The 25,739-nt window shown below is 40.8% G+C and overlaps 1 protein-coding gene across 2 annotated transcripts in view; it reads left to right on the top strand.

Annotated features, from left to right (window-relative positions):
• The window catches only part of ULK4 (unc-51 like kinase 4), a 511,648-nt gene that overhangs the window by 218,191 nt on the left and 267,718 nt on the right, over positions 1–25,739 (top strand). For both annotated transcript variants that reach the window (XM_024753918.1, XM_024753910.1), the window contains one exon: positions 4,364–4,412. In XM_024753918.1, the coding sequence (XP_024609686.1) occupies positions 4,364–4,412 (49 nt within the window). The remainder of the gene's footprint in view (positions 1–4,363; positions 4,413–25,739) is intronic.

Below are 25,739 nucleotides of genomic sequence, written 5' to 3'. Positions count from 1 at the left end.
GAAATGTCTCCAGTACTAAGTAAGATCTGTGTGACCAGATGGATTCCAGAAATGCAGAGACAGTGTGTGGAGAAGCCCTTTGGGGAGGACATTGTCCCTGATGGATAGGGTTGACTGTTGGGGCTCTAGACTTGTGGCCCTTTTTCCTGTGTATGGTCTCTACCCCAGGGGTAGATAAAAACTTCAAGCGAGGAAGCAAACTCAAGACAGTGGAGTTCCATGGGTGGACCCCTGTGTCTCTGTAGGCCTGTTTTATTGCTTTTGGGGACCACTTTCTTTGTCCTGCAAAACTGAGCAAAGAGCAGGTGGAGATCCTCTGCCTTCCTCTCCCTGCACCTCCTAAGTTTTAAAGGAAAATTTTAAAGAATGCTAATAATGGTTTGAAATTCAACCCAACCTAGTGTTATAGCTCTCTAAACAGAACGGGAGTGATCTCCCTGTACAAATTTTTCCTGTGTTGCAACTAGTCTTTTATATCTAAATATTGCTAGGCTTACTTTATATTTAGCCCTATTTTCAAAGTATATGAAATGTAATTGTGCCAGAAAATAGAGAAAAGCAAGGCCACCATGATTCCATAGGTCACCGCTAATAACTTTACCTCGAAAGCAATTGTTCTTTCTTACATCAAAAGTGTTGACCTATTATTTAAACTATACATTTTAATCTTTTTTGGTAATCATTTAGTACATTTTTTTTTTTTTTTTGCGGTACGCGGGCCTCTCACTCTTGTGGCCTCTCCTGTTGCAGAGCACAGGCTCCGGACGCACAGGCTCAGCGGCCATGGCTCATGGGCCCAGCCGCTCCGCAGCATGTGGGATCCTCCCGGACCGGGGCACGAACCCGTGTCCCCTGCATCGGCAGGCGGACTCTCAACCAGTGCGCCACCAGGGAAGCCCCCATTTAGCACATTTTATGATAAATTCTTCTTAAAATTTGTGCTCATAGCTTCCAGAGATAAACCTCAACTAAGTATTTATCAGAATTTAAATACATGGTATTTTAAATGAGTTATCAAGCATTAATAAATACATGAAGATGTTATCAATAAATGATTTATCAATTAAAAATTATCAATAAATAATTTATCAATAAATAGATGTTTAAAAATTTCCCAATACCAATGGCAACATTTACTTTAAGAACAGGAGGGAGTTAGAATGCCAAATAATGTATCCTAAAGATTTTCATAAATTCATTCAAAATTTTCTAATTCAAACAGCACCTCTTTTGTTAATAACATAAACCACAGATATACAAAGTCCCAGACAATCTCCTGTAATAAAACCTTGTAAGGAAAATTCTTTCACCATGTACAATCTTATCATTAAATTACACTGTTGAGGGGAAGAAGAACCGCCCCTCCCCAAGAAAAAACCCAAGGTAAAGTAGTCCCAAGAATGGTATTTGGAAAGGGCAGTATATTTCAATTTAATCATCTGGAATTACTTAAATACAGTGTGCTTAGATGGCTAACATAAAGGAAGAAAAGTTTACTGTGCTACAGTTACTATCTTCACAATCCTTTGAAGATTTGGGATAATTTCAAAAAGATCTCTACTTTGTTTGTGGTTTAAAAAATTCAGATAAATCTTTTCCCTTCCTGTCCTTCAGGCTGTCTATAAACCATAGAAATTTCATTCTTTTCAAATTTAGGAAATAACAGACTCATGTAGTAAGATGATACTGGCCATTTAAATCATGGGGGCCAACCACAACAGAGCCCCCGGATAAGATAGCCTTTTGAGGCATGATTTTCCAAAGTCTCTGTGATGACTTAAGACCTGCTGCCTGATTAAATCCCTGAGAACCGGCCGCATCCACTTTGTTTAGAGGTAAGCCTCCTCCTCCCTGCTCTACAGAGGCCTGAGCACCAGAGCTGCTCCCCAGAGGACCAGGTCAGAGCAAGAGAGCTCCATTACTCAGAGCACATCAGGGGTTGATCATTTGAGAACCGAGCTACTGATTGGACTTCTGATGATATGAAAGGAGATGCTTAAAGTAAGGAGATGGATTTTTTTAAATCAAAATTTAAGAACATATTGAAAACTATGGTCTCTAAAGCAGTCCAAAATCTGTGGATTTCAGATACTTTATATACAACTCACAGTAAAACAAAATGCATTTTATGTCACTACCCAGTACACGTATTCGGACCTATAAGTGAAATAAAAATGCCACGGACAGTACTGTGTGTGACACCCTTGGATATTTTCTATTGTATTGTTTTACATTAAGAAAATGCTAGTCAGTAGCCAGTAAACTCATTGCCCACTTATCAGTCACTTCCCATGGTCTGGAAAAATGCTGCCTCAGATAGTTGTAAGTGTATGCAGCCACCGTTGTCCCATACCTGCTTTAGAGTGCTTTGGGGATTACATGTGAGGTTAGTTCACGAGTCACAGAAAATGTCATAGAAAAGAAATTTTTTTCACTAAAAGTGATTTTATTTAGCTTGAGTTCCCTTTTTAGTTACCAGATGTGGCTCTAAATTATGTGTTAGTCAAATCAAAGAACAAAATTTTTCTGGTTGATTGTGTTCAGAAGAATGTGAGGATCGAAGTGTTAGAACTTGAAGGAGACGCAAGAGGTAGTGCAGGCCAGCCTGCTCGTCATGCAGAGACCAGGAGACGAACTAGTTGCAATTTTTAAGAAAGAATTAAGGTCGTTTATGTAATCATGTTAGTAATAGAATGTATTTTAAAATACCATCACAGAAAGGCTGGTGTTGTGAGTGGCTGCTTCTGGATCTGAATGTTGGGGCAGGCTGTGATACAGGGAGCTGTCACTTCTAGGTACCATTGGGGAGGCAGTGGTGCCTGTGTCCCTGTGACTTTCTTGGCTGTGGTTGCTAGGGCCCCTTGGAGATGTATGTGCTTGGCTCTTTCAGCCTGGGCCTAATAAAAGTATATATCATAAAAATTGAAAAAGACCTATTTAGCAAACGATATGGTTAACATCTAGGAAGCTGAGCAAGAGGATTAAGAATGTGCTGACGTAAAGTTGTGCTTGGTCCTGAGTCTGTGCATTTCCTGTCCTGCCCAGGCATGGTATAAGGAGCTCCATCCTCACATCTGAGGCTTCAGTCGCCCAGGAAAGTGAGAGAATGTAAATGAATTTAATATTTGTAGTCAAAACCTTTTCCCTCTGATATATCGAGACTACAGAAATCATCGTGTTTATTTTTGCTAGATACTGAGCTAGGGCTTTCTAAGTGCTTCAGTCTCTGAGACTTCTCTCTCTATCTCACTTTTCCTTAACAGATATTTGTAAAACACTGTGATCTTTTTTTGGGCTAATCTCATAGGCTTTTCTTTCATCAATGTATTATCATAGACAAACAAGCTCTAGGGAGGCCAGGCGATAAATTCCCTTCCTGTGCTCCTGGCGTTTTCTGTGAAATAGCCAAACAACACATACATGCAACGAAAACAACATGCTTGTCCTAAGTGCTGTAGTTTATCCTACAAAGTAAATTCTAATCAAGTTAAGGAATCTGATTGTTTTTTTAAACTGGGGCAGGATCAGAAAATTATAGCTTGTGGGCCAAATATGGGACACTGCCTGTTTTTATAAATAAAATTTTATTGGAACACAGCCATGCCTATTCATTTATGTATTATTTATGCCTGCTTTTACATCATGGAGACAGAGGTAAGTAGATGCTATAGAGACTGTGTGGCCTGCAACGCCTAGAATATTTACTATTTGGCCCTTTATAGAAAAAAGCTTACTGACCCCTGGAATAAAGGAATATTTAGAGATTGAAGTATTGTCCTTAAAAAACTATCACTTTTGAATCAAGGCTATTTTCCCTTAAGTAGCACGAAAAAATTCTTCTGTTACAAACAGATGACAATTTATAACTAGGTTTGATGAGAGAAAGTGCCTAGAAACTATTGAGTGATTGATGTCTACCTTTTTTAAAAGATCATTAAAAATCATTGTACATTAAATCATTAATGCTGAGAAGATAGCTAATGAGGCATATATGAAAGATTACAGTGTGGCATGCTAATAATTTAACCACAGGGAGGATTGGTTACATTATTTCAGCTGGCATTGCCTATTTTGACAGTCTTTATAATAATTGTGAACTTTAATAAAATTTTACATTTCTAAATATCAGTCTGAGGTTTTACTTGCTACAGTTCAGTGAGGCTAAGCTAATAGTCATTTGCAAAGAAGCCTCGTGTTTCTTGTGTTTAGATGTAGTTCAGTGTATTAAAATGAGTATTTAGTCACAATATTTTCCGGTCACAGAATTTAAGCAATAAAACATGGGGCTGCAATGCTCCATATCAGGGTAGCAGTTTAAATAATTTTAAAATAATTAATAAATTATCTTTTCATTTTTTAACAGACTTGTGGAAGAAAGCAAACTGATCCCACGCATTTTTGATGTAATTCTGGTAAGAGAAGAAATGTGCGTCTGAAATTCAAGTGAAATTTAAAAGTTTTTAAAGTTTTGACCACGTTGTTTGGTTGGGTTCTAACCCTAACTCTGCCCAGAAGGGTTGTGTGTCCGTCATGTCACTTAACCTTATTAGGCCTCAGTCTCCTTGTATGAGCTCTTGTCCAGCTCTGAAATTGTGTAGGGATGCTGTTTAATGACCTGCCCTCTTTCTGAAAATCCTTTGCATTTTATTTCTATAAAGTTAAAAAATATGTTATCTAATATAGAAAGAATACTGTATCTGAGGTTGGTTTGTGGAGGAAGGGCAGAATGACGATCACTGTGCTTCAATATGAATTTTCTGATTTTCACCTTGAAGCTCTCTGACTTTGTCATCACTGGGTCAGATCAACAATTTTATGCCTATGGGCAGAAGTTGTCTTCTTCAGAACGTAGAATAGCTTAGCTTCTGTACACCATTTTTTCCATTCATAGAACACAACTTGATTGAAAACCATTGGTTAAAGAAAACCTTTCCTCTCTGGTTCCTATGTGTAGAGAATAAAATGGGACGTAGGGTTGGCTTTTCTCACTTCTGATAAATCCCTATTTATACTAAATAGAAATCTGAGAATTAGGCTGAAAACTCAGTTGGTACTTATAGCAAGGGAGTTCCCTTAGCCAAAGAAGTGTTCTCTTGTACCTGAGTGGGCTGTCCCCCCTTTACCAAAATGTTTCCCTCCATAGCTGACTGACAGTGCAAGGGACAAAGGAGGGGGACATACATGTCTGCAGTCAGATCAGCCAAGCCTGCCTTGGTCATCAGTAGAGCAATGGCTGTTATTGTCTGATAACCCTACCAATGGAAGATTAGCCCTGTTTAATCATCCTAAATTATTAATCTACAAGTTGTTTGCGTGCTGATAGGGCTGTATGGTAAAAACGTTATTTTTCTTAGCTGCAGATCGCCCTTTTTTTGGTGGAGAGCTGTTGGGTTTGCTGAGCTATTTGAGTTAGGCGGGGAGTAGGGGTGGGCATGGGTAGTATTCACAGAGCACGCTCAAGTGACAACAAGATGACCCAGAGCTGCCATGCTAAGAGAATTGTATTGCTTCAAATAGTCAAAGGGGATTTTAGAGGAGAAGAAAGGGAGAAAAAGGAGATGAAGAACCATGGAGATCATCAGCTGTCTAGTGGGGATTTTTAAGCTTTGCCCAGTGGTATGTGCATCTCCCACCTTCAGTAGGACATACATCACTTGCTAATTCGTTGTGGAGTTGGATTTGTTTTTGGAGGGCCACGGGTGCCGTTAATGTTGGGTTCGGCTGCACGGTTGGGCAGGGGGCAGGAGCCAAAGCTGTCCACATTCAGCCACCTCTGGCTTGCACTTGAAAAGAGACTTGGTGCTGCAGACAGAGAGAGCTGGAGCTAGACTGGACCTTAAACTCACGGATGTGACTCATCCCCTTGCTGTGCCAGGAGGGCTTCTGAGCTGCTGAGGTCAATACAGCTCCTTTTGTGACTGATAGAAAGTTCTCTACCCAGCCTTTGGCAATCATCTCAAGGTCTAAAATCCCACACATGGAAAATTCTTCCGTGTATGTTACCGAAACCCCTCCATACGTGATGAATCTTTGTATAACAAGCACCTAGCAAAGCTTCATATTGCGCAAATGTTTAACTGATTAATGCCACCATTGAAACCCCTGTCATTGTGTTGTAGCTGTCGTTGGGGGTGCGTAGAAGTGACATATACTTTCCAGGTCAGGATTTCAACTTGTCCTGAGCCCTGTGACCTCGGAGGCATTTCTGGGAGGAGGCTTTTCCTCCTGCCGGAACAGCTCCATACTCGTGTTTTGTAGGCCCTTATTTTGAAAAGAGGTCCTGCTGCTAAGAAAAAGTAAAGAAAAAAAACAGTTGGAAATCACTGCTTTTTGGGACAGGACTTTTGATGTATTTGAAAAACATTATTGAATCCCTATTCTATTTTTGACCTTCTTGAGTTGAATAATCACTACTTTTTTCTCTGTATAAATACATTTTTAATCAATGAAGTATCTTTGTAGCAGTTATCCTATGAACTGTTACCTTGTCCTTTCTAAATTTTTGTCACCGAGCTAGACGTAATATTTTATTGATTCTATGCTGTACTTTTTTTTTTCCCCTCATATTTTAACATTTCTGAATCCAGGCTATACTTCCCAAATCAATGACATTTTACAGTTGCTTTCAGCCAGGTGACCTGGTTGTCATTGCCTTAACCAATTCACTTCAGTTTTCTTTTTCTTTTTATTAGTGCCCAAGAATGATATATTAGAAAAATACATGTCTAAGTTTAAAAGAGCTCTTTCAATAAAAATAAAATGAAAATTCTAAGTAATAAGAAACCATGCCATAGTTTAATTGGCAGCATTTTTCTTCTGTAGTGCTTGATAAAATAATGGTGTATCTTAGAACTGATGGATTCCTGGATTCAAGAAAACACAGTGTATACTTCGGTTGGGTTTGGTTTCTAAGTTCAAGGGCCTAGGTGGTGTCTGACATATATATAGCAGCTTCTAGCAATGGTTTGATCAGAACGAGACGTAATGAAAAGATTGTACGAGACCCTTTGGCCACTGCTTGTGTCTTTTAGCCACTCATTAAAAAACACAACAGCATTTGACTCGTTTAGCTGGTGGTCCACTGTGACCTGATGATTTTTTTCTTCACTCTTAGCCCGTAACTGTTTTCCATCTTCGGTTTGATGTACTTAGAGTCTGATAATGGGCTTTATAACATCGTTGTTTTCTAGAGTTCCTCATATGATATGCTCTTACCCACAGTGTAAGACAACCTCTCCTAGATGTTTTTCATTACAAAGCAAAGCTGTTTCTTCTGGTGGGCAGGAATTGCAGTCAGCTTCCATGTCTTTCCTGCAGGCTTGGAGGGAGGTGAAAATGAGGCAGCAGAATTCTAAATTTGTCATCCTGTTCGGTAGGAGGTTTCTCAAGGGAGAAAGAGAATACTGTGAACTCCAGGGGAGGGAGTGATTGGCTCTGCTCCGTGTAGGGAGAGGAGTTTCACAGAAGAAGTAACCTTTGAACAAGGGCCTGGTGCTGCAGGCACCAGGAGAGGGTGCATTCCAGCTTTGGGGATGGTGAGTACTTAAATGTGCCTGCACCAGAGCCATGGAGAGATGGTAGGGAGTGAGCAGTTTGGGACCAGATTCCCGCAGGGCTTTATACTGTGGTTCTTTCTTATTTGTTGGCTTTGCAAATAATTTATGCTCTTCAAAATCACAGTCCTCTAAACAAACTAGTGGTTACCAGTGGGGAGAGGGGAGGGAGGAGGGGCGATATAGGGGTAGAGGATTAAGAGGTACAAGCTATTATGAATAAAGTAAGCTGCAAGGCTATATTGTACATGGGGAATAATTTTATAATAACTGTAAAAGGAGTATAGCCTTGAAAAGATGTGAGTCAGTATCTTGTACACTTGTAGCTTATATAGTATTGTACATAAACTATACTTCAATTTAAAAATTTAAAAAAATCAGGATCCTCTATTTAAAAGAAGACTTTTTGAGCCCCTCTGCTGCCTGGCCATTGGGGTTGGGTCTGGGAGAGGATCAGGATTAGGGTCACGGGCTTATACTGGAAACTTGAAACAGGTTGAAAGCCGGATTCTGGGAGTCACCTGTAGGACTCCATCAGCGAGGCTTCTGACATCAGCCAAAGGGACTGTGGGAAGGGAGCTTAAAAGATAGAGCCGGTCTCAGAGGTATCATCTAAGGGTCCAGGAGTTCTAACATCGCATTCAGGCCAGAGAACAGGCAGGATGTTTTTAATCCTGTGTTCCAGCTGCAAGTGTCCCCACTCTTGGCAGGCCAAGCGGTGGGAAGAACCAGGTAGCTGATAGCTTACAAAAGGGAGCTGTCGCAGCAGCTCGGTGCTGCTTCCCTGGCAGACACTGCATTTTCACGGGCAGCGCAAGGCAGCTGTGTTGAGGGGAGTGGAGGCTCAGGCAGCCTGCACTGATTTTAGCTGACTCGATTCCCACATACAGCCTTCAGGGTCTACGACTCTAAGGCAGTCTGGATCTGCTCAATAAATGCGGTCTCCTGGAGAAAGTCAATCATAGGAGGACCTGGTGGCTTGGTTTTTGAGTGCAGAGTTGCTGGGCGAGCGGGATGGAAAGCATTCTTCTTTCTCCTTTGCCACTTTCCAAAGAGTAGACATTGCTTTGAAATGTGTCTTAAGTATGAATTTGGATGGATCAGCCTTTGGGTTTTGCTATAACTCTAATCTCTCTTCATTTTATTTCAGTGGTTTATGTTTTGACCTACTTCCGTAAATCATTTTAATGCCAAGTAATATGGGCAACCTGTATTTTATTGGAAAAAAAATCTATATTCATAGCAGATTTTCCAATATGTGCCAAAATATTGCTGTCATGATATTTTATGTGTCTGTTCCAGAGCAGACAATTAAAGAGCAATTTCATTGGCAAATGTTAACAATAAAAATGGGATTAACAGCACACAAGTTTGACAATTATATTGTTTTAATAGTTCTCGAGGATAGCAGTTGAAGCAAGCTTGAGTAAATCTTCCAAGTCAACTGTATATTTAGAAAAGAGTCTCTTTACCAACCTTTGGAGCCTAAAGGATTTAGTCCCTGAAATACCAAAGTAGTACAGACTGGTAGCCTCATTCCATTTAAGGAACGTTTCCAATCCTGAGCGTTCATCAGGCTTCTAAAATTACTTTGCTCCATTCTAGTTGCAGCCCATCTAATGTGAATTGGTTCTTAGGGTTAAAATGACAAGTTACTTACAAGTTTAAGCGTCTGCATGCTTGTGTCCAGTATGCCATTAATAAGCTGCTGCTCTGTACTTGAGCATGAGTTTCTAAACTAGAAAACATGATTTGATTAAAATTTCAAAATGCTTGACTTAGGAAGGTACTTTAAAAATTACACAAAGAGTACTTACTGAATGCAGGGTATAAATCTGAATTTTCAGTCTACATGGATACCTATCAGGGATTGTGTAGACTGTAAGATGGAGCTCTATAACCAATTCCTGGTGTATACGAAGATGATATTATACACTGCTAACATGACTGCCATTAAAGTATGTACTTCGAAGTGTTTTGTTCAGTGGGGGTGAGGAAGGAGATGGATTTGCGCAGATCTGTTCTGTAAACTGATGTTTACAGAATAACTCTCTGGGGCTAGTGTGCGACGTATTGATACCGGATTGAATGAAGTGAAGTTGCCCGTACAGCAGCGGAACTAATGGCTTTGATCTGATCAATACCATGTTATCTGGTTAGCTGAATAAATGGGTTGAAGCTAAGTAAAATAAACTTCTATCAGTATACTTGGACTAAAGCATGACTAGTTACTGCATAATCAGCCCAAATGGTTTGAAAGAAGATGGACTGTATTAAGATAAAAACTACATGTTATATCCACTGAAAAAATGCTGAAATAGGGCTTAGGATATCTTTGGCCAATCACAGGGCATATATTGGGAGCGTGTTACATAGCGCTTCTCCCAAGTCCGTGTAATCTTGCGTGTTATCATCATTATTCTTGTTTCTAGTTATGCTCTAGTTCCTGGGCTTCACTTTGAGGAAACAGGTACCATTCCCTCTTCCTTCTCTGTAAGGAGATGGTCTAGTTACAAACCGTAGAAGTAGAAAGTGATAGGATGTCAAATAATGTACTTCCTAAGAGTGTTAAGCTTTTGTGTTTTTTTTGGTTTTATTCTTAATTGATCGTGGGATTAGACTTGTGAAGAAGTAAGTGTAAAATTAGGGCATAGCACATAAATGAAACCTCAACAAGAATGAGTTACAGACCAGTGAAAAGAGACGCATGGTCCAATAAGGTGTTATAAGGGAGAATCAAGAGAAAACAAACACTGGATTGAATTTTGAACAAGCAAAAGAATTAGTATAGTACTGGAAGAAGAGGCGGTGTTCTTGTTTGAAGGGCTGTGAATCTTAGGTACTTATGTGAGCCTGTCCCCCTGCACTCATCTCATTGCCTGTGCTGTTGATTAAATTTCTCGTGCAGACCTGCGCTTTTCAATATGGTAGCCAGTAGCCACATGTAGCACAGCGAGCACTTGAAACGTGGCTGTCTGAATTGAGATGCGCTCACAGTGTCAAATAGATACCAAATTTCCAAGGGAAAAAAGAGTGTAACGTAGCTGATTAATTTTCCTGTATTGATTACATGTTTAAATGGCAGTATTTTGGGTGTGTTGGGCTAAATGGAATATTATTAGAATTAATTTTATCTGTTTCTTTTTTTTTACTGCAGCTTTCAGAATATTAAAAATACGTGGCTTGCATTATATTTCTGTTGGATAGTGCTGCAGTAGGTGATTTCCTGTCTTGTATCCTCAGTCACACTGTGACTTTCGCTTCAGGAGGAAACTGCTCTATGTACAACCAAACCGTATTCGTCCCCAGCACGTTGCCCTCCCTGCTTTTTGTTTTTCAGTACGTTTTGATTTATTAGTGAACAAGTGAGGGAAGTGAGGCATGGCTGTTATATTTAGACCCTTTCTTCAATCACAGCTGACCTTTCGCCCCTCGATGGTGGATTGGAAGATGAAACGGTAGGAAGCGCCAGTGTTCTTCAGTATAATGTACTCACAAAAGACAGTGTGGTTGTAGCTCCCCTGAATTTTGGCCATGACTAGTGATACCACTGAACTTTACTTCTTTCCTAACTCTGCAATATATGAGGATGCCCAGTGATTGGCCGTTGGTCAGCTTTGGGTTCAGGCTTCTGTTAAAATGCCCACTGTGGTCATCAGGCCTTGCCTATTCTCACTACTGCAAAGCCCTGTGTGTTTGGGGCCCTTTGATAGATAGAACAAGGTAAGGTGACTTGTGGTATATACAAAGAGGTACTGGAAGAGCCAAGTTTAAAAGCAGTGATCATTCATTCTCAATATATGACCAGTGAATGTTATGTCATCTGAAGGTTCCTCAGTAGTGTAGGACCCCATAAGTTTATTCATGACCAAAATTATTGAGATACCCACTTTTTTGAGAATGTGGAAATACCAGTAAAAAGTTACTAGTTTTGATTAAAGCAGCAAACATCTACTAGCATTTGCTTTTGATGCTCTTTGCATTTATTTTCTTGGATGAGCAAGAAAAAGCAGAATTTATGTGCTTACCCCCTCGCTGCAAAGGATTTTCAAGCTGAGCCAGGAAATCTGATGCAGTAAAGCAGTTTACAGATTTATGGGGAAAGGAGAGCTTTTTAAATAGCTCTAGCAAGTGAATTGCATTTTGGATTTATTAGAGGTACCAAATTGGAGAAACGCTATGATGAGATGCCAGTAAGGGCAAGTTATTACACAGGATTTTTTGGTTTATTTTTTTCTGACAACAAAAACAGTACGTGCTTGTAAAAAGTTCAAATCGTACAGAAATGTCTAAGATAGAATGGGAAATTCTTCCATAATATCACAGCCTACAGCTTGATGCATATTTTCCTCATTGTTTTTCATGGATGTATTTTAAAAAAATATTTATTTATTAAAAAAAATGTTTATTTATTTGGCTGCACTAGGTCTTAATTGCAGCATGTGGGATCTCTGTTGCGGCACACGGGATCTTTAGTTGCGGCATGCGGGAACTCTAGTTGCGGCATGTGAACTCTTAGTTGCAGGATGTGGGATCAAGTTCCCTGACCAGGGATCGAACCCAGGCCCCCTGAATTGGGAGTGTGGAGTCTTAGACACTGGACCGCCAGGGAAGTCCCCCACATATGTATTATCTCTCTCTTCTTTTTTTTAAAAAAATGGGACCCTACTAAATAATATATTTTATATCTGTCTTACTTTACAGTGTCCATGGCAGCAGGGTGTGTGTGTGTGTGTGTGTGTGTGTGTGTGTGTGTGTGTATGTATGTACACCCATATGTGTTATTTGTTCTATTTGATGGCCATATAATATTTTTTGTATTAGCATAATTTATTTAGCCAATCCCCACTGACGGACATTTCAGGTTTCCCCCCCAACTTTCTGCTAATATGAGCAGCACTGAACAGAGAATATCTTTGTACATCTGTGTGAGTTTCTATAGGATAAGTTCTTAAAAGTTGCATATTACACCAAAGTATGTACATCTTTTGTATTTTAATATTACTCTCTGAAGTGGTAATATAAAATTCCCCACGCAGCAGTAGTATAGAACAACACCTGCCTCGCCATACTCACAACTGAGTATTACTGGTCTTTTAAATCAGGGGTCCCCAAGCCCTGGGCCACGGACCAGTACCGGTGGTCCTTGGCCTGTTAGGAACCCGGCCGCACAGCAGGAGGTGAGCGGTGGGCCAGTGCGTGAAGATTTATCTGTGTTTACAGCTGCTCCCCATTGCTCACGTTACCACCTTAGCTCAGCCTCAGCATTATGGTGAGTTGTATAATTATTTCATTATATATTTCAACGTAATAATAATAGAAATAAAGCGCACAATAAAGTAATGCACTTGAATCATCCCCAAACCATCCCCCCACTCCGGTCCGTGGAAAAATTGTCTTCCACGAAACCAGTCCCTGGTGCCAAAAAGGTTGGGGACAGCTGTTTTAAATTGTCAGTTGTTTGTATTTTGACCCGTGTGCTTTTTAATATCAGTCAAATTTATCAGTTTTTTTTGCTTATAGCTTCTGTTAGGAAAGAACTTCTCTTCGACAAGGTTATAAAGTATTAATCCATCTTTTATTCTATACATTTATGGTTTTATCATTAAATCCTAAATCTTTGCTCCAAAATAACTTTGTTGTGAGGAACGACTACAAGTCCAGCTTTTCTCTTCCCCATACCTCCCTCTCACCATCACCAAATTCTTCCATTGGTGTTCGTTGATGTAATTCATCATGATGGTGACTTGAAATGCCGTATTTATCATTCATTCACTGTATTTTGTTTATTGTTTGTATTGACATATGTAAGCTGCATATATTAAATGTATCAATATAATTTGATGAGTTTTTACATAAATATGCAATCAAGATAATGAATGAACATACCCATCATCACCAACATTTCCTTGTGCCTATTTTTAACCCATCCCTCCATACCCCCATTCCTGTCCCAAGCAACTATTAATTTACTTTGTCTCTGTAGATTAGGTTACATTTCCTAGAATTTTATATAAACTAGTAATAAGGGATGGACTCTCTTCTTTTTTAATGAATCCCTGGCTTCTTTTGTTGAGCATACATACTTTTTCCTAGGGAGAAAGCATTATGTCTGATTTGAACCATTGGTTTTGTTAGAACCCTTTAGCAGGTTGAGAAGTTCCCTTTCATTCCTAGTTTGTTGAGAGATTTCACTGACGGATTTTTTTTCTTCATCTCTTAAAATCATCATGTAATCACTTTAAAACATTTTTTAATATGGTGAATTTATTGATTGACTTTTGTATGTTAAAACAGTCTTGCCGCCTGGAGTTAAAACCCATGTGATCATGCTGTATTTTTTTAATATATAATGCTGGATTTGATTTAGTAAAAATTTTAAGTATTTTTGTGACTATGTCCATGAAGGATATTGTTCTATAGTTTTCTTTCCTTATAATCTTTTTCTGTTTTTTGTATCAGGGTAGTGTTGGTCCCAGGGAATGAGTTGGAACATGTTCCCTCTTCTGCAAATTTTTGGGAAAAATTTTCTTTTAGAATTGGTATTTATTTTCTCCTTAAATGTTTAGTAAAAATAACCGGTGAAGCCACTTGGGCTTGAAGTTATCTTTGTGGGAAGCTTTTAAAGTACAAATTCATTTTCACTACCGGATAGAGGGTTATTCAGTTTATTTCTTTTGGTATCTTTCAAGGAATTTGTATATTTCATTTAAGCTGTGAGATTTATTGGCATGAAGTTGTTATGGTGTTACCTTATTATCCTTTTAGTGTCTGAGAATCTATAATGATGGCCCCCTCTCATTTCTGATACTGCTTTTTTGAACAGTGATGAAAAAGAGTGTTCCCTTTTTATTTCCCTTCTGGTTTAGTTAGCTAGAGGTTTACTGCCTTTATTTGCCCTCTGAAAGAACTAGCTTTTGGTTTTATTGATTGTTTTTCCTATTTGTTTTTTCATTAATTTCTGTTCTTTATTACACCTTTTCTGCTATTTCCTTTGGGTTTCATTTTCTGCTCTTATTCTGATTTTTTACGAGATGCTGAGGTCATCAGTTTGTGACTTCTCTGTTTTATTACTGTAATCACTTAGTACTATAAATATCCCTCTAAGCACTGTCCTAGTTTCAATTTTGATATGTTTTATGTCATTTTCATTTAGTTCAACATAATTTCTAATTTCCTTTGTGATTTCTTCTTTGATTCATGGATTATTTAGAAGTCTGTTAGTTAGTTTTCCCATATTTGGGGCCCAAATGTATTTTTTATTGATTACAACTTAATTACTTTGTGGTTAGAGAACATACTTTGTATGATTTGCATCCTGTACAATTTCTTCAGACTTGTTTTATGGCCCAGTCTGTGGTAAGTGTTTCCTATATACTTGTGGAGAATGTGTGACTGCTGTTGTTGGTTGGAATGTCCTGTGAATGTCAATTAAGTCAAGTTGGTTGTTAGTGTCGCTCAAGTCTTCTGTGTCTTTACTGGTTTTCTGTCTACTTGTCTGTCACTTACTGAGAGAGGGGTAATAGTGTCTCTGGCTAAAATTGTGTCTTTGGCTAGTTCCCTTTCAGTTATATCACTTTTGTTTTCTGCTTTGAAGCTCTGTCATTCCATGTAAAGATTAAATTTGGGATTATGTGTCATTTTGAGGAATGGAACTCCTTATCATTATGAGATGCTCCTCTTTCTCCTTGGTAATATTCTTTGTTCTAAAACCCACTTTGTCTGATGTTACTATCACCACTGCAGCTTTCTTTTTCTTTTCTTTTTTTTTTTTTTTGCGGTACGCGGGACTCCCACCGTCGCGGCCTCTCCCGTTGAGGAGCACAGGCTCCGGGCTCGCAGGCTCAGCGGCCACGGCTCACAGGCCCAGCCGCTCCGCAGCATGTGGGATCCCCCTGGACCGGGGCACGAACCTGCGCCCCCCACATCGGCAGGTGGACTCTCAACCACTGCGCCACCAGGGAAGCCCATGCAGCTTTCTTTGATTAGCATTAGTAGGCATATCTTTTCCCATCCCTTAACTTTTAACCTGTCTACATCTTTGTATTTAAAGGTGTTTTCCTGGAGATAGATGTACTTTGATTTTACCTCTTTATCCAGCCTTACAATATTAGTCTTCTATTTGAGGTGTTTAGAACATTTTCATTAAAAATATTTAAAACTACCATCTTACTACTAGTTTCATGTCGCATCTTCTGTTCTTCTTTCTCGTTTATTTCTGTCTTTTCCAGCCACCTTTTATATCAGTTGAGTATTTTACCTTTTAATGGTTGGTGTAGGGTTTACAATATGCATCTTTAATTTACCTCAGTTTGCCTACTATCATGTAGGTAATTACCCTGATGTAATGATTACCTCCCAATATACTACCAGACAAAGTAACCAAGGGTCATTGGACATAGGGGATCACAGATCAAATAAAAAGAAACTCACATCACGTGATTTATTGACCCAATTAAGTGCGTATAGTGAGAAGTAAGGCGTAGGGTAAATTAAGACCTTTTAATAGGGTGCAAGCAGAGTGAAGTTCACTCCACCTGAATCCTGAGGAACAGTGTGTTCGTATGCTATCCCCCCGCACCCCCAGGCTGCATCAGCCTTCCTCAGAGTTGCGTCTGAGGAACAGTTGCCACCGATGGAAAGTATCTCAGGCCAACAGCACATACTTGGTGCGACATGTATAGTTGGCCCTGGCCGTACTTGCCAGTGAACTTGCTGACCATCCATGGGTTTTATTTGTGTTTCTTAAGCAAAGAACACACCTGAGTAGATGTCACCAATGTGTGGCTTAATTAAAACTCCATGTATTGGTATCTGCTATTTTAGTATTTAGTTTAATATTTAGTGTATCATGAACATTTAGGGCCCAGATGTCTTATGTATGTTTAATGACTCGTGAATGCTAGGTATCTTCTGGTCGTTTCATCTATTTGTATTCATCTCTAGCACACTTATGCTCTATCTTTATATGCCACATCGTATGGGCATCAGACATTCCGTTTTTTCTTCCATCTCAGAATAAATCCTCCATGTAATATGGAAGTGTACGTCGCACCACTCCGTGTCTTATGTGAGAACCTTTCAGCAGCATATTTCTATTTGTAGTGGCTTCTTATCACCTACATCATGAGATCCAATTCCTTCCGAACCCTGCATGATCTGACTGTGGTTTCCCGTCCCGCCTCATGTCATCCTCACTTTCCCTTCCTGACTGTGCTGTCACCATGTTGACAGCTCAGTTTACTGAATAGGCTACGCATAGGCCTCCTTTTCTCCTCCTCAGGACCTTTGCTTCTACTAGTCCCTCTCCCCAGAATGTTCTTCTCCCGTCTCCTTGCATGGCTGAGTGCATCTCATCCTTTGAATTTCAGAGACCTCTCTACCTCGTCCGCACTACGAGAATAAGGGGCCACACCTGTCTCTGTAGCCTCGGCCTGTCATCTGGCACAGAGTAGCCTTAGGTGTTACGTGGCTATATTATAGTTAAGGAATAATGCATTATTATTTCTAATGTCGTGCTAGATTTAATACGCGAACTTGTAGAAGGGTCTTTACTTAAGTATTTGTAAATGTATGAAATTGTTCTGTAGTTTTCATGTCAGGCCTACTACTGTTCTTAACTTTATATTGGGATATAGCTATAGTTTCACAAGAAACTGGAAAGGTGGCCCAGAGAGGTCCTGTGTACTGTGCTCAGTTTCCCCCAGTGGTTGTAGCACACTTAACTATAGTACAGTATCAAAAGCAGAAAATCTACATTGGTACACCATGTTCTGCATCATTCAATTTGTGTACATTTTTTGAGGGTTGTTTTATGGCCAAGGATATGGTCTTTTGGTTTGTTCTGTGGATGCTTGAAAGGAATATGTATTCTGCTGTTATTGGTTGAAGTGTTGTATAAATGTTGATTAGACCGTTTTGGTTGATGGTGGTGTTGACTTCTATATCCTTGTGATTTTCTTTCTAGTTATTTTATCAGTTGAGGAGAGAAGGGTGTTGAAGTCTTTAATTATAATTATGGATTTGTTTCTTTCTCTTTTCTCTTCTCCCAGTTTGTATTTCCGTGTGTTTGCATCTCTATTCCTTGGTTCATACGTATTTAGGATCGTTAAGTCTTCTTGGTGATTTGAAACATCATGTCATTTTATCGTTATAATTTTGTCATTATGTAATATCTGTGTTCCTTCTCATTTTCTTTCCTCTAAAGTCTGTGTTTTCTGATATCAATATAGCCACACCTGCTTTGTTTTGATAAATGTTTGCAAGGTACGTCTCTTTCCATCCTTTAAATATTCAGCCTCCCTTTATCATTATAGTTAAAATGAGTTTCTTGTAGGTAGCATATAGTTGGGTCATTTTTATTTCTTAATCCACTCTTCAAATCTGTCTTTTCAGTGATTTATTTAGTCCTTTTATATTTAATGTAAGTATTGATGTTAGATATTAAGTTTGCCATTTTATTTTTCTGTTTTTCCTTTTTTGTTTTTGGTTCTTTCTCTGTTTTCTTTCTCCTGCCTTCCTGTGGATTACTTGAATATTTAGTTATCACGTCTCCTTAATCTTCTCTAGGCTGTGGCATTTCCTCAAACTTTACTTGTTTTTGATGACCTTGGCAGTTTTGAGTATTACTGGTGTTTTCAAGAATATCCCATGATTTGAGTATGTCCAATTTTTTTTCATGATGAGATAGTTATGGGCTTGGGGGAGGAATACCACAGAGGTAAAGTGCTGTTTTCATCACATCATATCAAGGGTACAGGCAATCAACAAGACCTGTCACTGAGTGTGTTAACCTTGATTATGTGGCTGGAATTTGTCAGGTTCCTCTCCATTTCCATACTTTACTCTTTGGAAGCAAGTCATTAGGTACTCAGAGGTTGGGGATTAAGTTCCACCTTCTTGAGGGCAGAGTATCTAAGTAAATTATTTGGAATTTTCTATACAGGAGATTTCTCTCTTCTCATTTAATTACTTTTTGACAACTTTAAAATTTCTCCCCTGGTTATTGGCTCTTCAGGGTTTTTTTTTTTTCCTTCTTTAATTTACTTTGGAAATTTGAATTTGTCTAGAATGTCCAATCCATTATTTATTAAAGTACATTGTGTAAATATTTATTTTCATATTGGACATTTACCTTTCTTCCTAATTTCGTATATTTGTGACTTCTCTCATTTTGTCTGCATTAAGGTAGTGTTTAATGCTTTTTCCCCAAATCACTAGGTCTTGGATATTTACCAATTCAAGTGATTGTATTCTATTACATTAATTTAAAAGAATCATTCATCATTCCTTTTTCTCTTTTTTTTTTTTTTGTGGTATGCGGGCCTCTCACTGTTGTGGCCTCTCCCGTTGCGGAGCACAGGCTCCGGACACGCAGGCTCAGCGGCCGTGGCTCACGGGCCCAGCCACTCCACGGCATGTGGGATCTTCCTGGACCAGGGCACAAACCCGTGTCCCCTGCGTCGGCAGGCAGACTCTCAACCACTGCGCCACCAGGGAAGCCCCTTTTCTCTTTTCATTAGAATTATTTTGTTCTTGTCCTGGTCTCTTGATTTAAGTGCTTTTACCCATTTATCAATTTTCCTTCTGAGAAATAATAGGCATCAACCTGAGCTACATCTGTTTCCTGAGTGTGTGTCAGGGAGAGAAGTGGAAAGTGGTATTATGTGGAGTTTTGGGGCGTGACCTGTGGCCATCATTGTTGTTCAGTCAGTTGGTCATCAGGCACTGCTGGAATTAGAGAGGAGAATGAAACACAGGTCTTGGCCTCAGTGAGCTCACAGTTTACAGTGGAGGCAGACATAACTCGAAAGCTATAACACAGAATGGTGTAAATTGTAACAGAGACACAGTGGGCCAACTCCCTGCTTGTGGGGTGATCAGCACCCCTTCCAGGAGGGAAGCACACTTGGGCTGAGCAGGAAGTGTTGCAGTTTGCACATTGGACCATATTCACCAGCAGAAGTGTGTATTTGTTCTGTCTGCTCCCTTCCCCAAAGGGCGGGCGTGCCTGTCCTTCCTGTGCTTGGATGAGTCTGTTCTCCTGCCAAGGTAAACTGGCAGTGAGTCCTCGTCTCTTTTACCAGCTGTCTCTTCTGAGGATCACCTGGTCTCTGTTGACCAGGTGAGAGGCCTTTGTCACAGGTGCTCACAAAACCCTGTCCTTCTTCATAGCACTTGTCATTTTGCAGTTTTATGCTTGTTTTGTGTGATTAGTTGATTAAAAGTCTACCGCATGATTACTGACTTCATGAAGCAGAAACTATGTCATATTTGGTCGCCATCGTATCCCTGCACTCAGATCACTGACTGGCACACAGTAGGTGCTCAGTGAATACTTACGCGGTCGAGTGAGTGTGTAAGGGGGAGTGGTGGTGGATGGAAGGAAGGTGCTTTGGGGGTCCAGACTCTGCTTCTTGTCCTCTGTGAGCCTCAGAAGAATATTAACCAAGGATTTGACATGGTTCAATTTAATTTAGAAGTATCTACCCGGGAACCATTTGTGTGGAAAGCACATTTTACAACACGTGAGTAAAACAAGCAGTGTTAAGTAGATTATTTTTGTAGATATTAACCAGTGGTTATTATTCACTAACCTTCCCATTTTGAAAATGCCTTTTCTGAGCAGTCTTTTTATATGTTAATGTAGATTCTCTCCTGTGCTGTGGGTAGGAGTGATGTTGAGAGGTTTTACCTATGAATGTTGTCTCCACCCACCGAGATGTCCACGTCCTAATCCCTGAAACCTATGCACATGCTAGGTTGCTGGGCAACGGGGATTTAAGGTTGCAGGTGGAATTAAGGCTGTTAATTAGCTGACCTTCTGATAAGGAAATGATCTGGATTTTATCCCCCTGGGCCCAGTGTAATCACAGGGTCCTTAACTGTGCAAGGAGGAGTCCTCAGAGATGTGAGCAGGACTCCAGGGTCACGGGTGGCTTTGAAGGCGGAAGGTGGGGCCCAAGGGATGCAGCGGCCTGCAGCGGCCTGCAGAAGCTGGAAAGGGCAAGGAGACAGCTTCCAGGAAGGAATGCAGCCCTGCCAACATCTTGATTTTCAGTTCCGTGAGACCCGCCTTGGACTTCTGACCTCCAGAACTGTAAAATAATACTTTTGTGTTAAGCTGCTGAGTTTGTGGTTAATTTGTTACAGCAATAATGGGATACTAAGGGGATGCCGCTTACTGTATTTTATGATAAGCCTATCTTGTAAACAGTCATGAGGAACATCACAGAGTAGTCTTTGTAGAAGCAGCAACTGAGACTGCCTTGGAAATCTGCTTGGGTCTTTTTGTGTTGGTGTATTCGGCAAGTGATACAAATATCCACGTATATTTGATGTTTTCTTAGATTAAGACTCACATTATGATTCTTGATCTAAATTGGGCAAAGCAGAAAAAATGTTCTCTTTTCCTTCTGATGCTGCCCCACGTGATTCACACGTGAGTACTTCCTGCCGCACCATAGAACTACGGCAGTTTCTAGGTTTCGTTGTAAAAATGATTCATTTTGCTCTCCATGACAGGCTTTCGTTTGAAATACATTACTCATGTGCTCTGGGAGATGCTCGCATACGTCTCTCTACCCCTGTCTGGTCTCCTGAGATGCTCTGTATCTGTTGAATCATTGGAATTTTATTTTACTTCACTATAAAATGTTTTATAGTTTTCCATAGCTCCAGTTGAGCTACTTTTTAACAATTAATATTTTAGAGGGTTTAGTTGAGAAAGTATGCAGTGCTGTAAACTGTTTAGATAGATGCCGGGGGTTGCAGCTGAAGCCAGGCCAGGCCTTTCTCCCTGCGATGGAGGCTGCTCAGCCATGGGGTGGCGAGGTCATCTGGGACCAGGGCGAATCTGCTTTCATTGGTTTTGCATACTGGGGATACTTGTAATGTTTGGTGGGTCCACTCAGCCCTCAGGGGCCTTAGAACTCTTAAGGGTTATTAGCTTGGGTCCTTTGGGAAGTCAGGGAGCGCCAGTAATGAAAGGAATGCTTAGGAAAGAGGTTGTTTTTGTTTTTAGGAAGTGGTCATTATTTTTTTAATTTAGGGAAATACATGTCAAGAGGCACGTTTCGGTTTTCACTTTTTGCCACGTGGTATGTTTTGCCAATGTATCTCCCTTGGTCCACACAGAGAAAAGAATTCTTGGATCCTGTTGAGTTGCCTCAAGAATCCTTAAGGAAGGCCCAGCTACAGAAGAAGAGTTAGCTCTTGGGTTGGCTTTTGATGGCACATGGAGACATATGTCCCTTAAGGCTTTTCCACGGTGCCCCACCAGAGGGTGGGGAGATACCAGAACATCTGGGTGTCCACTCTGGGTGGGACTTCCCTTCTCAGGCACCTCCATGCTGCCTGCGAACAGGGGCGCTCAGTGGATTTTACCCCTGACTCTTAATTGAGGACTCTGCAGGTGTGGCCTGTTCTCAGGCCTGGCCGCCCACCCGGGGAGCTGCAAAGAGACACTCGGGTGAGATGCTACCTCTGTCTCAAGGGTGGATGTCAGGGATGCTATGGTAGCATACAGTTCACAGGGTTGGCCCCAACAGAGACCTCCCTGGCCCCAAATGTCAGTAGTGCTCACGTTGAGAGAGCTTTCCCTGGAATCTGGCTCACTTTCTTCCTTCCCACATCTACTGCTGTCATCATTCTTGGTGACTTCAGTTTTCGTGTAGATGGCCATCAGTACCTCAGCCGTCTCACTTCTAATGTTCTATTCCATCCCCTGCACGTACCTCGTGTGTCCAGCCGGCGGGACACATTTCTAACCTTGTCCTCGCTCATCAGGGAACTCCCTTCACAGTCTCGCTCCAAGCAGCCCACTTTGACTGCCCCTCCTGTCCTTCCAGCTCACCTACTGTGGTTCTCTCAGGAGTCCTTCCGCCTCATGGGGGTGTCCAGACCCTTGATGCTGCCATTCTCACTATCTGCCCGTCCCTTATGTCCTCACTTGCCTTTCTCTGCTCCGTGATGTATCCATCTCATGCCCTTGGACCCCAGTTCCCTTACCGCCCCCCCCATTCCTTACCTGTCACAGCCACAACTTTTATTAAGCCCAACTCTTTTCCTGTTTTCTATCAACCCTAACCTGATAAATTAAAATCTGCTGGAGAAAAACACAGCCATACTGACTATACCTGTTTCTCTTTAACTGACTAAATCCCAACTGGGAATCCGTGGTGCTCTGTGTGTTCCCACTCTCAAACCGCAGCTCCCACTACCAAGCGGCCTTTAGCTTCATTGAAACATTTGCTCATCCAGCACCAAAGCTGCTGACCTCTAGGCACGTGTACCCGTCTCCTTCTCTTTCTCCCCCACCGTCCCCTTGGTGGAATGACTAGAATAACCCTCCTTTTATCAATGGCAAACCAAGTCTTCGACTTGTGTTCTGGGCCCACCCCCTCTGGCCTTTGTAAGGTTTTTCTCTCAGTTGTTGTCTTCTCTGGCTCTCTTGTTACGAAATAGTAGGCATGCTCTTCTTCCCACACTTCTCTGCAAGTTATTACTTAATTTCTCTTAGCACCCTCGTAGCTAAATTTCTTGAAAGGGTTGTCTTTGATGCTCTCTTTTTTACCTTAGGCGGTTTCCTCAGCTACTCTGTAGGTTTTTGTTTCACTTCTTTACTGAGATTGTGCTTGTCAATGTCAGCAATGACTTTCACACTTGCACATCCCGTGGTCTCTGTTGTTACTTCCTTGACCTGAAAACAGCTCTTGATAAAATTGCCTGCCCTCCCTTGTTGAGACCATTCTCAGCCTTGGCTTCTGTGGCCCCACCCTCTGCAGTTTCCCTCCCACCTCCCTAGCACCTGCTTCGCAGGCCCCTTTGCGGACTCCTCAAGCTGTATTGGACCTCGAAGATACAGGGCGCTTCAGAGCCTGTCTTGGGACCCCTTCTCTTTTTTATCTGCATACTTCGCCGTAAGTAAATCTATCCATGTCCATAGCTTCAAATACTATTGCGTTAGTAATTCTCCATTGACTGCCCTTTTTAGAACGAACAAACTGCATTTTTAGCCTGCTCAGTGCCCCGGGAGGCCGGCCCAACCAGCTACATCACCTGGTTTCCTTAGCCTCTGGCTTCTTTGGGGTTCTGCCAGTAGGAGGTGCTGGCGTGATTGAGGGTACCTCCCCGCCTGGTGGCCGTCCTGGCAGTGGCTGAATTCCTTTATAACTGCACTTCCTGTCTGGGGTCCCCTCCTCTGTGGCTCCAGCTCCTCTGGGGCTGTGGCAACACGATCCCTTTCCCTTGTCACTTCGGGCCTAAGAGTAGTCACCGCTGGTCCCTGGGTGCTTCAGCACCCCTGCAGGCTCTCTCCAGCTTGCCTACGCATCTGTGAAGAGTCCCTTCACTCTGCATTTTCAGCTGAGTCCTTTTGAGTGCGCCATGTGTCATCTCATCTGGTCAGTGCACCACCTGTAATCTGATAACACTGTCTGTATCTGCTGCAAACTTGCAAATCTTATGTTCAACCTTGATCTTTCATTTGGAGCCCAGAGTCTTGTGTTGAGCCGCCCATTTGAAATCTCCACATAGGTGTCTTAAAGGTATCTCAAACTTCACCTAGGCAAGAGGTTTTCTGATTCTGTGCCCACTGCCCTTCCTCACCCATACCCAAACTGTTGCTTCTATAGTTTTCTCCATCTCCGTAAAATATACCGCTCTCCATCCATGTAGGACGATCCCAGATTATATTCTCTTCTTCTAAACATACCTCCATTTGCCTACTTTTTCCATCTCTGTTACCACCACCATGTCCACCTCACTGTCATATCTCACCTGGATGGCTGCGATGTGTGCTGCCTGACTCATCTCTCTGCTTCATGGTTTCTTTTTCTTACTATCCGTGCTCCAAATGGCAGCCAGATTTTACCTTCTTCAAATGAAAATTATATATCCCTCTCCAGTTTAAAACCTGCCAGGGCTTGACATCCCACTGAAAATAAAACCAAACCTCTTTACTCAGATTCACAAAGTCCACATCATCTCTTCCTTGCACCCCTCACCACTTGCCCCATCACCTGCTTCAGCCACAGTGGCTGTCCTGTTTCTCCAGCTTGTCAACCTGATATCCACTTGGGACCGTTATGTAAAGTTCCATTTGCCTAGAATGCTATCCCCTCACCTTGGTATGGCTGGTATCCACTTATCATTCAAGTTTGTCTAAATCTTACCTCATCTGGGAGGTGCTTCCTCCAACTGACCCGGTATTTACTTAGTCACTATTTATCAGATCACACCATTTTAATTCTTAATGTGGCCCTTAATACTTTTTGATAGTTTTGTTGCTTATTTGTCAGTTTTGTGTCTTCACTCAGTAAGATTTAAGCTTCATGAGGGCAGGGATCTTCTTTGTCACGTTCAGCACTGAAACCCCAGCACCTGGAAGAATGAGTGACATTACTAGAAATTGTATTTGTTTTTCTATCGATTGCCTATTCATGGCCTTGCCCATTTTTCAATATACACATTTATCATTTTCTTAGTGATTTATAAGAGCTCTTTATATGTTAATTACATTAAATTTATCACATACGACCTAAATATTTTCTTCGTTTGTCATTTGATTCTTAGTCGTATTTGTTGATCTTAGACATTTCGGATACTTTTGGAGTCACATCTATATACTTTAAGATTTTGGTTTTGATATTAGACTTTAAAATAATTACCCTGCTCCTAATTAGAACAACATTTCTCTCTCTTTTATGGTTGTGATTTTATTTTCTAACATTGAACTTTTGAATCTACTTAAAATTTGCTTTGGAGTGTGATTTAAAATAAAGATCTAAAATTGTCTTTCTCCAATATTGAATGATTTAACACATATTTAGGGCGTTTAGTATATACAAGGTGCTTTATACATATTAACTTCTAATCCTCATAACAACCTTATGAAGTAGTTTGCCTCATTGTTACCGCGAAGACTGCAGAGGCACGGAGAGGCTAAGTACTTGCCCAAGGTCACAGGATGGTAAGGGTCAGTTCTGTCTTGCTCCGGAGTTTTGTACTGTTAACCATTAACAGTCCGCTACCTCTGTTACTGTTAAATATTCATTTCTGCACTGTTTTGTAAGTAGCCCATCCATCTCTACTGTTTGGAAAAAGCCACTTTTAACATGATGTGAAGGTATATACATACTCAGGTCTCTTCACAAACTTTCTCACCTGCTTAATTGTTTTAACCTC

Source organism: Neophocaena asiaeorientalis, unplaced genomic scaffold, assembly GCF_003031525.2.
Source record: "Neophocaena asiaeorientalis asiaeorientalis breed wild unplaced genomic scaffold, Neophocaena_asiaeorientalis_V1.1 scaffold121, whole genome shotgun sequence".
NCBI lineage: Eukaryota > Metazoa > Chordata > Mammalia > Artiodactyla > Phocoenidae > Neophocaena > Neophocaena asiaeorientalis.
The sequence above is the reverse complement of the archived record's forward strand: the minus strand, read 5'-3'. Positions and strand labels throughout refer to the sequence as shown.